At 40.2% G+C, this 14,710-nt stretch overlaps 1 protein-coding gene across 11 annotated transcripts in view; it reads right to left on the reverse strand.

Annotated features, from left to right (window-relative positions):
- The window catches only part of ENPP2 (ectonucleotide pyrophosphatase/phosphodiesterase 2), a 72,632-nt gene that overhangs the window by 41,639 nt on the left and 16,283 nt on the right, over window positions 1-14,710 (reverse strand). For 10 of the 11 annotated variants that reach the window (XM_042036032.1, XM_042036031.1, XM_042036029.1 and 7 more), the window contains 7 exons: window positions 14,405-14,507; window positions 8,495-8,650; window positions 6,381-6,506; window positions 4,295-4,355; window positions 2,933-3,030; window positions 1,820-1,899; window positions 536-655 (listed from right to left, as the gene is read on the reverse strand). In XM_042036032.1, the coding sequence (XP_041891966.1) occupies window positions 536-655; window positions 1,820-1,899; window positions 2,933-3,030; window positions 4,295-4,355; window positions 6,381-6,506; window positions 8,495-8,650; window positions 14,405-14,507 (744 nt within the window). Of the gene's footprint in view, window positions 1-535; window positions 656-1,819; window positions 1,900-2,932; window positions 3,031-4,294; window positions 4,356-6,380; window positions 6,507-8,494; window positions 8,651-14,404; window positions 14,508-14,604; window positions 14,687-14,710 lie in introns of those variants that run through there. The other variant, XM_042036034.1, reaches the window with a different exon arrangement.

The raw sequence follows: 14,710 nt of genomic DNA on the forward strand, positions 1-14,710 counted from the left end.
GAGGCTGGACATAGTTCAGCCTCTGCTGCTGTGCTCAAGGCAGAAATTAATTCTCAAGTTTCCACAGCCTCTGCAGTAAGTCAGGTAACAGTGATTACTTGTGGACTTAACTAATAGTTATGAAATTGTGCCATGCTATGCTAACAAAATATTTATACTAAAACTGTTCAAGAACATTACTAGGACAAAAACCTGAGAAACCCATAATGAAAAGGAAACATTATGCCACAGTAACAAAATGATAGTGTTACACTGCTGCCCCAAGTGAGGCTTTTTTCCTAGCTGCATCTAATTTATACTTATCAGTGCAAGCACCTTTCCATAGTCAATGGATTTATTATTCTGAAAAGCAAAAGCCAACTCAAAACATTACATTAAACTGATAGACAGACGGCCAGCTAGGGTGGGGGGTAGGGATTAGGTACAAATTGTTCACATATGTTTTTTTAAATTATTATTATTGGCTATGTTCCACAGCACAGAGGGAGGGTAGAAGAGGCAGGAAGAAAGAAGTAGGAGGGAATTTGAAACTTACTGGTTGACCTCCCCACCATCTGTGATTGAATTTCTCTCGCCCTCGAAGACTGAAGCTGGCATCAAACACTGGGTCATACATCGAATTGCCAACAATCCCATGTGATTCAGGATAGAGTCCCTTTGTGCAGAAGTAGATTAGTTAGTAAAACCCTAATGCACCAAATGCAGTGCTTCATAGCTATCTGCAAATACCACTAAATTATTTTAAAGTTAGTATCTTTGTAACTATATACCAGAGAAGTTTTTTATTTTCAGATAAGCACATTTAAATCTGGCTGTAGTAATGAAAGCAGTAAGAGACTGAATTGTGCTAAATAGCACAAAAACTCCTGTTACTCAATACTTTCAAGTTTTTCACACTGTTTAAAAGTTAGTTTGAGGTCATCAAAGAAAAAGCAAAAATGTATGAAAAGAAGATCAATTTGTACTTTCAGTTCCTCTTCATGAACGCCCTTTCTGGACACAGTAATTCATTCTCTGGTTGCAAGAGTAACACTTAGCATTTCCATTTTATAGTATTTTATCTTCATGAGTGCTTCTGTGAGATAAGTTATTTGCAAGAAAAACAATTGAGGCAGGTCGCCCAAAGCCATGGCTTTATATCACAATTTGTCCTGCAGTAAAAGCAATTTAGGGAGGAGAGCAGAAAATCCTTTTCTCTGGGCCCTCTCCCATCCCAGACTACTATTTCTCCATACCCTCCTGTCTCATCCATTTAAACATTTGTGCAGTGGCTGCACAAAAAAAAAAAAGGGCAAAAAATTGCAGCTGCAGGTGCAGACTCCCTTATGGCAGCTTTGGGAGCACTGTTAGTGTCACACAGGTGTGGGGACAGCCCGCTGCCAGCGCAGCGCTGCGATGGCTCCTCTCACTGCAGGGCTGCACACTGCAGACGGACTGCTAGGGCAGCCCCACTGACTTCGGCTGCTCCAGCCAAGGAACAGCTGCTGGCTCTACTCTGGGCAGCATTTCAGGGGTGGCTTTTTTTTGCCGAGGAAAACTTTGACCTGTAATTACACAGCAGTACAAATAACTGCAAAAGCAGGCATAAGACAGCATAGGAAAGCTGTGACAGTGTATTTCAGTCCATTTCAGCACTTCAAAATAAAAAAATACTTAAACACTTTCTTCAAAATGAATAAAATACTTAAATAAATACCAAAGAGGATGGACGAAAAAGCAGTTATATATACTTTTTTTTTTTTTAACCTTCCTTCCCATAACACACATTTCTACCCCAGTGCAACATTTTATCATGAAAAAGTCCTTCCCAGGGACTTACAGTAGCAAGGGTGTACAAGTTGGGGAATGTTTTTGTAGGGTAGACAGGTCTCATGTAAGGAGAATGTGTTCCACAAGATCCTGAAAAATCAACAACAAATTCAAACATGAGGAAGCAAAGCTCTTAGACATGGAAAACAAAACCAGAGAAAGTAATTCTGTGACTAAATATGATGCAGAAACTAGTTAAATTTTAACTAATTTAAATGAACTTTCTGCTGCTTAACAGCAGTCAGCAGTAAGGGCAGTAGTAAATTACTCACGCACTCTTTGTACTTCACAACTAACAACTGAAATAATGCAGCCAGACAACTACAGAACCAGCTACATTCCCACCGACTGGGTTTTTTCCTGAGGCAGTCTCCATCCAGAGTCATTGGAAGTATCTTGTTAAGTAAAACAACATGAGAAAACACATTTTAAGTGATAAATACACCAAAGCTGCAGTTTCACACTGGGCTTTGTGGCCTCAGCCCCCACATCATAGAATCATTTAGGTCAGAAAAGATTTTCAAGATCATTGAACCAACCATAGTTGGCTACACAAATGTGAGGGCCAGGACACACATAGGGAAAAAAAACCCCAACACATTTCAGGGGTGTATGGGCGCACACACACAAACTACCATACACAGAGGCTCAATACAGAGAGGCTCAACTATGCAGTGCATCCAGTACTCCACAAACCCAGGGGAATGCCCATTCCCAGGGAGATGAGTGCAGGGCATGTTTTCAGCCAGTTAACAGGTATCCAGCTACAGCTTCTGCAGCCAGTTATCCATACCTCTGACATTTCTGAATCAAGTGGAAAATTTTGTGGACACCTTGCAACTAGCCTGTAAGCATGCACGATACATATCATGTACTACAGATGCCTTTCTTTGCTGACAAAACCACATGAAGGTCACCGATTCTGAGCAGCATTTCCCAAAGCAGCAGCTGTGTGTTACATTAATCAGGGTGCTTTCAAGTCACCAGTTGATACTACCTAATTTAAAGGGGACTTCTGCCATTTCATCTCCATGCTGACCCTTCTGTTGCTCAACAGACAGTGAAAGCAATTGGGCCGCAAGAGACTGTTTTCCATTTTTTGCCAGAAAATAGATTTACTCACTCAGTTTTTCAATATTGGGCATGACCTTGTTCCCTTTCTTCATATATGATGCACGGAAACCATCAACAGAAAAGATGATCAAAGGAGGACGAACAAAGCTAAAGGCAAAAGCAGCAGGAATATAAGGCAACATTTCAAAACTTTAGTTTTTTAATTTCCACTTGCTCACTAAGCCTCCAGGAAATCTGAAAGTTCAGTTACTGTATAAACTACATATCTATAGTCTCTTACATATGTAATAGACCAACAGAAACTGATAATCCTCACACTTAGTAACATCCAGTGTTCACTCACACTCAGTGAAAGGGCTGATACCCAGCATAAAAGACATCTTCCCTGAGCAGTTAAAAACATATAACCCATAAAGGCAAGTGCTTATAGAAGGAGATGGAGAAGGAAAATTACCATGCACAAGTACACAGCCCTAGTTAAACAATCTCTAGTTAAAAACCACGTCCCATGACAGCTGGTCTTCTTTCTCAAACATAAGTCCATGTGGCATTTGGAGCACATTCTGTGAGGTACAGTTCACTCTAATATACTCAAGTTGACAGTATTTCATGTTACTAAACTACTTTTTTAATTTACTACTGCTACTGAGAGTCAAGCCCAAGCAGGCAGATACGTGTCATGGATGGACACACCCGGGCTTTTAATGTCACCTGCTGCAGAGGTTAGCAGCTGTCATTGTCACCAGGAGAAGCATCTCCAAACTATCCTCCCAACAGCACAGGCTGAGCTGCAACCCAACACAGCACCTGAGCAGATGCTTACCTTTAAGGATAATAGTGAGACAAATAGTTTCAAAAGTGCTTGCTTTCTCCATGTTACTCATGTGCTCAAATTCCTCACTAAGTCAAGCCTGTACCCCATTGCAGTTTAGAAATCCTTTAAGAACATAATGCTAAAAGTACAAAATTCCATTTAAAAAAAATGGCCTGAACTGTGTTCACATACACCTGAATTTTACTGAAAGCAGAACAACCTAAGCCTTTCCACTGGCTTCAGAGGAGTCTGGCTACCTTCTCTATGCATGTAAGTGAAGCAGGCAAACCCAGCAGCAGTTTGCAAACCCAGTGATTGAAGACCGACAGTTCAAACCCATATATCATCCACCACTACTCAACCAGCAGCTCAAAAGCAAATGCATTACAATATTATGAGCCTAAATAAAGGTAGATGCATTACAAAATTATGAGCCTAACTGTACAAACAGTGAAGCCCAAGCAAGCATCCAACCCACAGTCATTCAGCCTGCATGACAGGGCCAGTGCAAAAACATGGTGGGCAGAGGTCCAAGGCAGAGCTGGGGACCACTGGCTTTGCTGCATTTGCCTTTCCAGGTGCAAGCAAAACACTTACCCTGCTGGACATTCAGGAGCCTTTATCTCTTCACAGTCGTCATCCACCCAGTGGGTTTCTCCTACCAGAAAAATCACATTGGAGTTTCAAAAAATAAAAAATACAAAAATCTGTGGATACAGCTACAGATTTCACAGAAAATATATGTATTAAAAAAAAAATAAAGTCTTGCTCCAGTCAATGAACTGACTTGTCATACTTCCCATGAATAATGAGAACATCTTTTCACAAAACTGAACAAGTGATCTGGTTATATTCTATTCAACAAAAATATCCAAACTAGCACTTCTACAAGCAGCTCTTAAAACTGGAGTTAAAAGTGTCCTTTTGACCGCAGGAGACAGTGGTAATGCTTTAGGCACACTGGTCATCTATTTTAATTTTTTTTATTTTTGATCTGTCAAAAACAGGTAGTGCTGCTTATGTGAATTCCCACCCTCCTCCCATCAGCTCTGATGTCTCCATGAGCTGATTCAGCTGGCTAGAGGCACAAAACAAAATTCATTCTGGAGAAGAAAAACAACTCTAAATAGTTTTCAGCTGGTTTAGAGAGGTGATCAGCTCATGGATCAGGTGAGACTCAAGCTAAAAAAAGCATTGAATACTCTTTCAGAGCTAGATTAGTTAAAATTACTTCGTGTAATCAACTATTTTCTTAATGTTTTCACTGCTGAGTGCTGTCTATAGAGTGGCTCATGACTTGTACTTTAACAGGTCAATTGAAAAAAACACATTATTAACTAACAAGCCTGCTTCCTGAACCTGGCACTATTAAAGGAACTGCAATTCAATTAAAAAAAACAAAACAAAAAACATCATAGAAAAGACCTGCAGGAAATGTGAGCTGCAGCAATTCCAACTGACCATGACAAGAGGTGGAAGGACAATTTCCAAGAAAAAAAACCCAAACAACACATTATCTTCAGATAGGCAAAGGCACAAATAAAGAGGAAACACTGTTCTCACATAAGGCTTAGTCCTGTCAGAGTTCCAGGGTCGTTGAGATAGTTTGTTATTAGCCAATTAAACAATTATGTACATTAAAGCTGGAGACAAATTCCTCTGTCTTGGCCCCTGTAAGAGAAAGCTCACAAAAAAGGCAGGAACTGGAAATGATACCAGTGTTTAAGTGGTCTCAGTTTCAGGTTTCTTTGGGACAGGGAAAGACAATCTACAGGAATTTGTTGGAAAAATACATACTTCATTTGGATTCCCAACAGCAAAACCCAAGTAAACAAAAAGGCCCATTTTCAGTGTATGGATGGATCTGGACTGTTACAATTTTGTGAACATAAGCATTTGTCCAAAATGGTGAAACAATTTCAAACTGTAACCCTTGCCCCAGTAAAGTTAATGAATGAAAAAAACTAAGAATTAGCTGAGATACAAAAGCAAAAACCTGTAGAGCTCATTACCAAGGATCAGAAGACCTGCTGTGAATGGCAGACACATTAGACAGGCAGGATGCACTCTAAAAGAGCAGAGCACTGGATGAAAATAAAGTCTTTGTCCACCCACCAAGCCCTGCGGGATGTTCTGCAGCCAGGGTGTGTCATGGTCATCTGCAGCCCATGGCACTCACCTGCGAGTAATAAATAGCTCTTGGATTCTTGCAACTCCTCTTCCACCAGAAACAAAGCCTACAGATGTTAGGCCAAGTAGTTTGAGCAGGAGCTTTTGTGGTGGGGGTGGAGAGACGTCTTTGGGACAAAGATAACATATCTAGGAATGCTCTGTTCCTTCTGAGATCATTAGATATCCCTGCACTCCCTGTGATGCAGACAAATGCATCTGAACACTTCAGAGCTTTGCTCTAAACTCTTTGCATCCACCTCTGCCTCTTCTCTTTCTACCATTATCGCTACAGGCAAAGATAACGTCCTTCTACAGATTATTTGTATTTACCTCAGCTAGTACCCAGAAAATTACAAATGCGATTCCCATTTCCCCCACCTCCTAACAACAACAACAAAAAAAAGTAAAAGCAAAACAAGAAGTGTTCTTCCTTGGGATGAAAACTCTTTACCCACAAGACTGTTTTCTATTCGGTTTGGAAAGATAAGAGGTAGAGTGACCAAAGACGTACCTTTGCAAACGACTTGGTAATTAGTACAACAATCTCCTCTACTTAAGCAGTCTTCAGAGCAGTGACAAGCATTGTCATCATTCCTGGTTTCTCCACAGCGATCTTTGGTACACTCCCAGCCCCGAGCTAAAATATTCACAATGTAAGCAAGAATAGAGATTGTAATCAAAACAAAAAGTATTCATCCACACTGTAACAACACTCTAGTCGTTAAAGTAGGTATGCCAACCAGAAACAAAAAGGACCCTTGTCGCTTGCAAGTGCAGGAGGGCTCCTCCACAAACACACTTGGGAGTATTTCTGCCACCTGCTCAGGTGTTGTGTTCCAGGCTTTGTACAATCTGAATGCCAGAAAAAGTGTGGAAAGGAAAAGACAAAAAGGGATCTTGACAGATCAGTGGTGGGACCTAAAGCACAAACTAAGAATTCTGGCATTTCTTGGGTAATCTTTGCTTTTCCTCACAACTACTACAGTCCCCAGTTCAATCCGTAGAAAATTACAAAGTAGAAAAGAGACTGTGTGAATGCAAAATGATGCCTTACTCTCACCATCAGTTCCTCACCCATAGTGCAGATCCAGCACCAACTGCAAAGATATGAAAAAAAAAAAAGCTGTTCTTCAAGGAAAAGCATGGCATGGCTGCTGTGAAAACTCCAGCTTTTCTCATCCTGCAAATGAATTTAAGATCTGGCCTGTCTAAATAAGGTGCTCTCTCAAGGGTAGTACACTCCTTTGGAACAGGGCCTATGGTTTTAAACATATGGTTTTCCATAGTAAGGCCCACCCAAGAAACTTTAAAAATCACTTTAGACAACATGCACCCAGTAAAACACCACACATCAGAGCAGTCTTTTATCCCCTTTTCTCTTCATTTGGGGCTTTTTTCTATAAGTGTGTAATATTTACAGATTACACGTGATAACTGCCTGAATAAATGCCTGTGGGAGTATATGACCATTAGCACAACAACCCCAGGGGCTATACAGGTAACCATATGTATACGTGTATGTGTCTGCTATGGACAGGAGGGTGAGGAACTGAAATTCTGCCCTTTGGTAGCAAACATCCTGCGGAAAGTCTTCAAAAAGAGCCTCTCATTCTGCAGCCATTTACACTAGGGGTGGAACAGCATCAGCCTAAAATTCAGAAATTTTTGTCCTGGAACAAAACTTGTTTTTCAAACTAGATTAGCTCACCCTTTTTTGGTACCAATTTATGGAATTATATAATCATTAACAGAACTGAGGAAGTCAGGACTTTCAAGCATGGAACATCCATGGGCAGTGATATTTTTAATCATGAGACTTTTCCTCTAGGTGCTTAGTAAGTGTAATACTTCAATAAAGCAAGAATAAGTTCAATAACAAAAATAAAAGGCACCTGTGTCAACTCTGACCACTGTGCAAACACTGAAGGAGATGGGTACAACTAATAATTTAAATGCGCTATGCTAAGAAGTAAAATATATCTCATGTCTTTCTTTGACGTTTTCCTTGCCTATGACTCATGGAAAAAAAAAAAAAAGCCAAAAAAAAGAAAGTGAAACTATTGCTATATTTCCATCCCCAGGGTCCAATGAATTGTAGTCAAATGTTTCTACCAGTGTGGTATATGCATCCTAACTCCTGGATATGATGGTCTGGGGCACGGGTAGCAAGCTCAGGCTGTCTCCTGCTCCAAGAGGACCTGCACCCCTTCAGTGCTTCGAGCTACTAAGGCACACTCACAAGGGAGCCCAAATTGCTCCAATATTACGTTATCAGTTGGGATGAAAAAGGATGGCTGACACAAAATGATCAATATCCAGTTTTTACCACGGTTTTTATTATTGCTTTTGATTTAGTGTCAGAAGATCTGCTTTTCTGTATGGTATAAAGAGTACCCTGCTTTTTCTGCCCATGAAGTGAGGAGCAATAGGTGCACAATTCCTACTGCTCCTTGCAAGGAAATATGGGCTGCATTTTGGGCTGAGCTGAGCCTGCCCGGCCAAGGCAAGGTGAGGAGGAGATACAGGTTATGCCAAGGAGTGCTGGCTTATCAAGCAAGTCCTGACCACTGGCAGGACCCAGGTGTCAGCAGCGCCTGGCAGCGCAGGACAGGAGACACATCTTACCTGTCTTTAAGCACAGCTCATCAAAGTCAAAGCAGCAGCTGTTGTAGCTCTTGCACAGGTTGTCACAGCGGCAGCCAGGAGGCTCTGCCTCTTGAAGTTCAAAGCATCTGTTTTTGCAGGAGCCAGAGGTATTGATCCAGGGGGAATCTGACAGGACTGTGCGGAACAAGAAACAGACCAACATCTGTCAGTCTGGCAGCAATGGGACACGCAGCTCAGCCCTGAGCCACTCAAATGAGCAAGACCTTGCTTGCTCTGGGAAAGGGAAGGGAGCAGGGAGAGAAGAATTGCTCGAAGAAACAAGAACAAATTCAAAAAAACTTGTTCTTTTGGGGGAGAAAAAAAAAAAAGGAAGCAGCATGCTGTGATAACATCCTGCAAAGAAACAGCCCTGGCTTTACCTCTGTAACAATCAAGAGATCATTAGCAGAAATGTATTGAAGTCTCCAAGGCCCCATTTCAGGAGCTGTAGCTATTCCACAGAAGCAGGCCTTTGTTTTCAGAAACCAAGTGACATTTTCATGGCTGGCTGGGCAGTTTACATAGGAAAGGACTCCAATTAATCCACATGCAGACAGCAGGACTTGGTTTGCTACACTGGAAGGTGTCAAATCAATGTGAAGCATGAAAGAAAACTTTAAAATGCTCTATAAATTAATGGAGAAATAAAGTGAGGCTTTTTGGTGGGCTTCTACAGAGCACCAAATTATAAAAACCTTAAAAATACAGAAGTATTTAAGAAATTAATAGTTTTTATGTGTATAATTAAATGGAGGACTGCCAGTCTGAAAACTATGAATAATGTATTAGACTTCAATAATCTATTTATTAGTAAGAGCTGTTAATGTCAAAGACTATATGTCTGCTCTTTTCTCAAAACTTACTATTTTATACATTGAATCTATTTTAGAAGTTTTTCTTATGAGAGAATCCTACATCACAGCAGGAAAATTGTGTGCTATTCTCTAGGGTTAATTGTATTTTATGAAATAAAGTAAGGAATTTATGTTATCCTTTAAATACAGAGGTGTTCCAAGGAAAATTTCACAATGCCTTTTGTTCCTTGAGAGACCTCTTAAAATTTAGTATTTGAAATTGTCTTGTATTTTGTTTTCTTTTAGGCCATGGTTTGGTTTTGGGTTTGGCAAACCTCACCATGATTAGCAGTATGACTTTTAGAGGACTGACGCAATGGCACTTTTGGGAAATAGTTGCTCTGCTATTTTCTTATGTATTTTTTTCCCCCTACACTTTTACATAGCTGAGAGTTTAGTTTCCACATAAACGGAAGGGAAATCTCTTCCCAAATCAGGTGGCATTAACCGAACACTGTGAGAATGGATGGAAAAGATGATGAAGGGGGAGTTTGGAGGTGATGTCTCACCAGCTCTCATCCCAAGCACTACTGCTCCACCACTTCCCTTGGAGTGGCACTGGCTGGACACCAGTACAAACCACTTCAGGAAATAGGAAACCTGTCAGAAAATAAATGCTACAGCAAGATCATAGGTAAGAAACCTACATGTACCATGGTTGCAGTCGTGGATCATGGCAGTGTTGAGGCACACTCACATGACTGCTGGAAAAGGTAGTAGCAGACAACTCTGTGTCACTGTTTTGTGGGGGTTTTCAATCAGGTCAGCAGTGCTTGGGGCAAGTAACATCATACACAGTGAAGTTTCACTCTATAGGTACATACCCTGCAAGCATGCTCTTAGTGAGCCATCAGTATTTTGGCCATCTGAAATTCCAAGGAGCTAAAGATTGTGCATCTATGCTGGCACTACACAGATCAGTATTTTCTTTGCTCACATAAGTAGGTCAGAAAGCTATGTTAAAAATTAATCACATGAGAATTGTTTCAAATCATGTGAACACTCAAATTTTCAGAGCTATGAAGACCTGGTCCTTATTTTTGATGACAGCTGCTTCTTGCCAAATGCTTCTGAAAATCTGTTACCAAAAAATATTTTCATGTTATTTAACCTCTTCCACTACTTTCTCTTTTAGAAGCCAGGTAATATATAATCACAGATCCAGTAAGCTGGAAATCAAAGGTTTTAGAAACTGGAAGGTATTACATACCAGCATATAAACCTTACCCTGGGCATTACCCTTTTCATTTCAAGGGGCTGGTAGGAAGATCTTTTCAGAAGGAAATAAAAAAAGCCAAACCAAAAAAACCAAACCAACACATCAACATGTGTGTAGGAAAGAGAAGGTGTAAATCTGACAGCAGATTACATAAGGGACAGTTAACAGCAGATCAAGGACATGTTGTAAAGAGCAGCTCATTTATATCAGGAAACCACTGGAACAAACTGCCCACAGAGGCTGTGAAATCTCTGAGCTTGAAGATTTTGAAGAAGGGCTAGGCCAAGATCTGTCAGAAGCACTTCTGTAACAAGTGACCAGGTGTTGGGATATGGAGGTCTACGTGGCTGTTCAAGGTCCCATCTAGCTCCATCTTCTATAACTGCAAAGTAGGGTTTCCATTTCATGTAAGAAAGGTTTAGCCCACCTACCTTGTCTAATTTTTTCACATATCTTGACAACTACCTCATTAATGATGTAGAAAATCATCCCAAATCACTTAGCAAATTCAAGTCACACCTCCTGAGTCAATGCAGTTTCCATACTGCAGCACAAAAGAGGACTTGCTGAATTTCTCCAAATACATTAAGATCACTCCTTTGTTTCTCGTGCTTGACCTTGCCTTTGCAGCCAGACTATGATTTTCAGGTCGTGCACAATGACATGGCACAGGTACTGGTGCATGCAAAATGTTTGAAAATATATCATCAGGAGTTCTATCCCTGGTGAGCATTTTCAAATTAACAGAAACCCCTGTACAGAACAAACTTAAACAATTTAAAATCCTTTCCAAAATTCCTGCATCCCTTCACAGCTCCTGCAGTCAGATGATGCAGCAGGCACAGGGACCTCAGCATGAAGATCCTTCTGCCCTTATTTCATACATAAGGCTTGTCACATTGTTTTCCATACATTCCTTTTATTGCCACTAAGCTCAAAACAGCCATCTAATTGTCTTCAATGTCACAGGTTAGAGAGTGAAGCTAAATAGAGCAATAGTGTCTTTGTGATTCAGTTCATGGAAGTTGTTACATTTCCATTTTAAAGGTGTTACATTTATCTTAGAAAGTGCCATATCAAATTATTTCCTTTGATTCTATCTGACTACAAGGTTTAAAAATAATAAAATCCATTTATTTTCAGTAGTGTGTCAAACAGGACTACACCTTATAGACATGCTTACAGAGGCATTATAGGAAGGAGACTACCTGGTAACAATTTGCCATTTTGGATCCCATATGGAACCTATATGGAACAACCAGATACTTAAACAAAACATCTGGAGTGCTAGTTCTGCTAAATAATACTCCTATTATGAACTTGCATTTCATTGCAATGAGTTAAATACAAATGAAAAGTCAGATAAAGGAAAAAATACAAGTGTTCCAACAGAAGAAAGGTGTGACTCCATTTTTAATGGCATGCTTAAAACTGCAGTGAGAAGAGATAGAAAGACTGCAGTGTTTCTCCTTCCAAAGCATTAAGTTATCTTGTTGTGATCAAGAACCATGCTTCAAGAGATTACTAAGGCCATTTTCCCTGAAAGTGCTTAAAAAGATGGCTAGGAAATTCATTATCAAGTAACATACAAAGGCAAAGTTATGAAAAAATGTGAGCTTTGGTTCTCTAATGTCTCTTAGAAATTTTAAGTAAAAAATTTATTTCAATTAAATAATTTGTTGGGTACAAATATTAAACATCTCAAGTGTATAAAGACATCTGGGCACTGTAAAAGGAGAACAAGAAGGGGTGTTCTAGGCATTGTTGTGGTACTTTGGCATGCATTTACAAGGGACTAGGAAAAAACCATATTGTTTTTGGCTCAGAGCAGAGTTCTACACTAGAGGAAAACTAAAATTTGCTTACAATCATGGCATACCTCTGGAGAAATAACGGATTGGTTTCTACAATAATGCTTGGTAAACAAAGTGTTTTGTCAATATAAAATAAATAATTCTCAACACCAAGACACTTGTAAGCAAATAAGCTAAAGAACAGTGAAATTGAAAAAGAATTTATACCAATCTGTTTTTCTGGATATTTCACTGGACTGCTCTTCTAATGAAATATAATTGGAAGTCATGCAATTAAAAGTGACTAAGTAGGTTCTTTGATCACAGTGCTTTCAGTTTGCTAAAAACCCCACAGGTCTCCAGTGTAACATTTTACTGTCTATACTGTGACTGTACTCCTTCATTCTTTGCCATCATATTTTTTTTTCTCCATATTTTTTTTTCTCTTAATAAAAGTAACCAAGCCACATAAACACAGAATGGAAAAAATCCTCCATTACTTTTGTCTCTCATTATTGCATCCTTGACTGGACTACTTCAATGCCAGATGCTGGGCCAATCCCACCTGCAAGCAAATTTTCAATAGACTTCCGAAAGTACCCCATCTCCTGCCCTTTTTCCTAAGAGTAAGCAAGTAGCTAATCCTGCTACTGGAAGGAGCACACAGCTACTGTTCCCAGCCCTTGCAGTGTTGAACAGTGCTGGCTGGCTCAGCAGAGTTGGCACTGATCAGCTGCAATGGAACCCCAATATCAGACCTTTGGGACTTCAGTAAAAACCAGCAGAGCCCTGCCTAGACAGTCACCAGCGAAAGCAAAGCAACTGGCACTCAGGTGTTGAATACCTGAAATGCAAATCCTTCCCATCCCTATTGCACACACTACACATCTGTTCTACAGTTAACATCCTAGAAGATTTTTTAAAAAAAAAATATTTTTCAAGCAATTTTTTTTACACATATAAAGATCAAAAGCAATAGCCACTATCTTCTTGATTACCTAAAATGCCCCTACTCAGTGACTAGCAGGCCTGATAGTGGCTGCGATTAGACACCAATTCCTCAAAGAGAGAGGACAGGAGGACACAGATACATTACCAGGAACACAACAAACTCTAGCCACGGCAAACAATTTTATAATTAAAATTCACAAGCTATCATTACAGACGGGCATTGCAAATGAAACCCTTTCACTTCAGTTACGTTAACCAGCTCTAAGTCAATGACCGCAAGTTTCCTTTCTCCTGCCAAAGGAACAGAGACACAAGTCAAGCCTGCTTTTTTTTTTTTTTTTTTTAAATAAAAAAACTCTAGTATTCTGGTTTATACATTTTTCCATTTGGACTATGCTTGAGCTCATGGAACCCTATACTGCCCCACAACACAAATAACAGTTCCTCCTGTGGCATGTTCTTGCTGTCTTCCAAAGAAAAAAAAGTAGAAGGTATAAGAAAAACAGGGGATTCGGTGACAGCACATCTGCACGAACACCTGCTCTGCTCTCCCGGCCCTCTCCGCCGTCAGATGTCTGCCGTCTACTGTTCACAAACCAGCATGACCTCAGGAACCACAGAAATAACCAAAGCTTTTCTCACCAGTGCCTCTTGAAAGCATTAATCAAGTTTCTAGACACCACTTCAATAGCTACCAAAATAAACCCAACACCCTTAAAGCCATCAGGGAGTTTCTGTTAGGGCTAGAAGGAAGCCATGCAGAGTACAAAACACTGCAAACACTTCAGAGGAGCTGATGAGACCAGTCTCTGTGAGACTGACAGTGCTCAGTTCTAAAATAAGCTAAATTTTCCATAGTCACATGCACACAGAGCAAAAGTTTAAGTAAATAGGAGACCTATAGGTGAGTCCCAAAGGTCAACTGACTCGGGCTCAGCAAGTTATTTGTTCTTCTCTATATCCTAGAGGGAAAAGAACAAGCAAACTACTGTTACAGAGTAGGAATGTTTTCTAACCACAGTCTATAACACAAGGGTATACGGTGATGTACAATTTACGTCTGTTACTGTACCTGAGACCGGGCCCTCATCCCATCCTTCAGATCTCCTAAATCGATTTGTTGTAAATCCCATGCAGACATTTACTCCAAAGGCAAAAGCAAATAAGGATATAACCTGCAAAAGTAAAACAGCAAAGTAAGCAAACTGCACAAGAAGCAGGACTTTTGCACTAACAGCATTATGCATAAAGGGCAGAGATAGTCCTCAGTACATTGGAGCTCCCCAGCACTGCAGTTCCCATCACTGGAGTAGCAGCTGACAGCGTCACCGCTGGAGAGAAACACGAACCAGAAGGGGTTTATGAATAAAACATCTCT

This window comes from Corvus kubaryi, unplaced genomic scaffold (genome assembly GCF_017639235.1).
Source record: "Corvus kubaryi isolate FWS band 111438036 unplaced genomic scaffold, C.kubaryi_AGA036_p1.0 37385, whole genome shotgun sequence".
Lineage (NCBI taxonomy): Eukaryota > Metazoa > Chordata > Aves > Passeriformes > Corvidae > Corvus > Corvus kubaryi.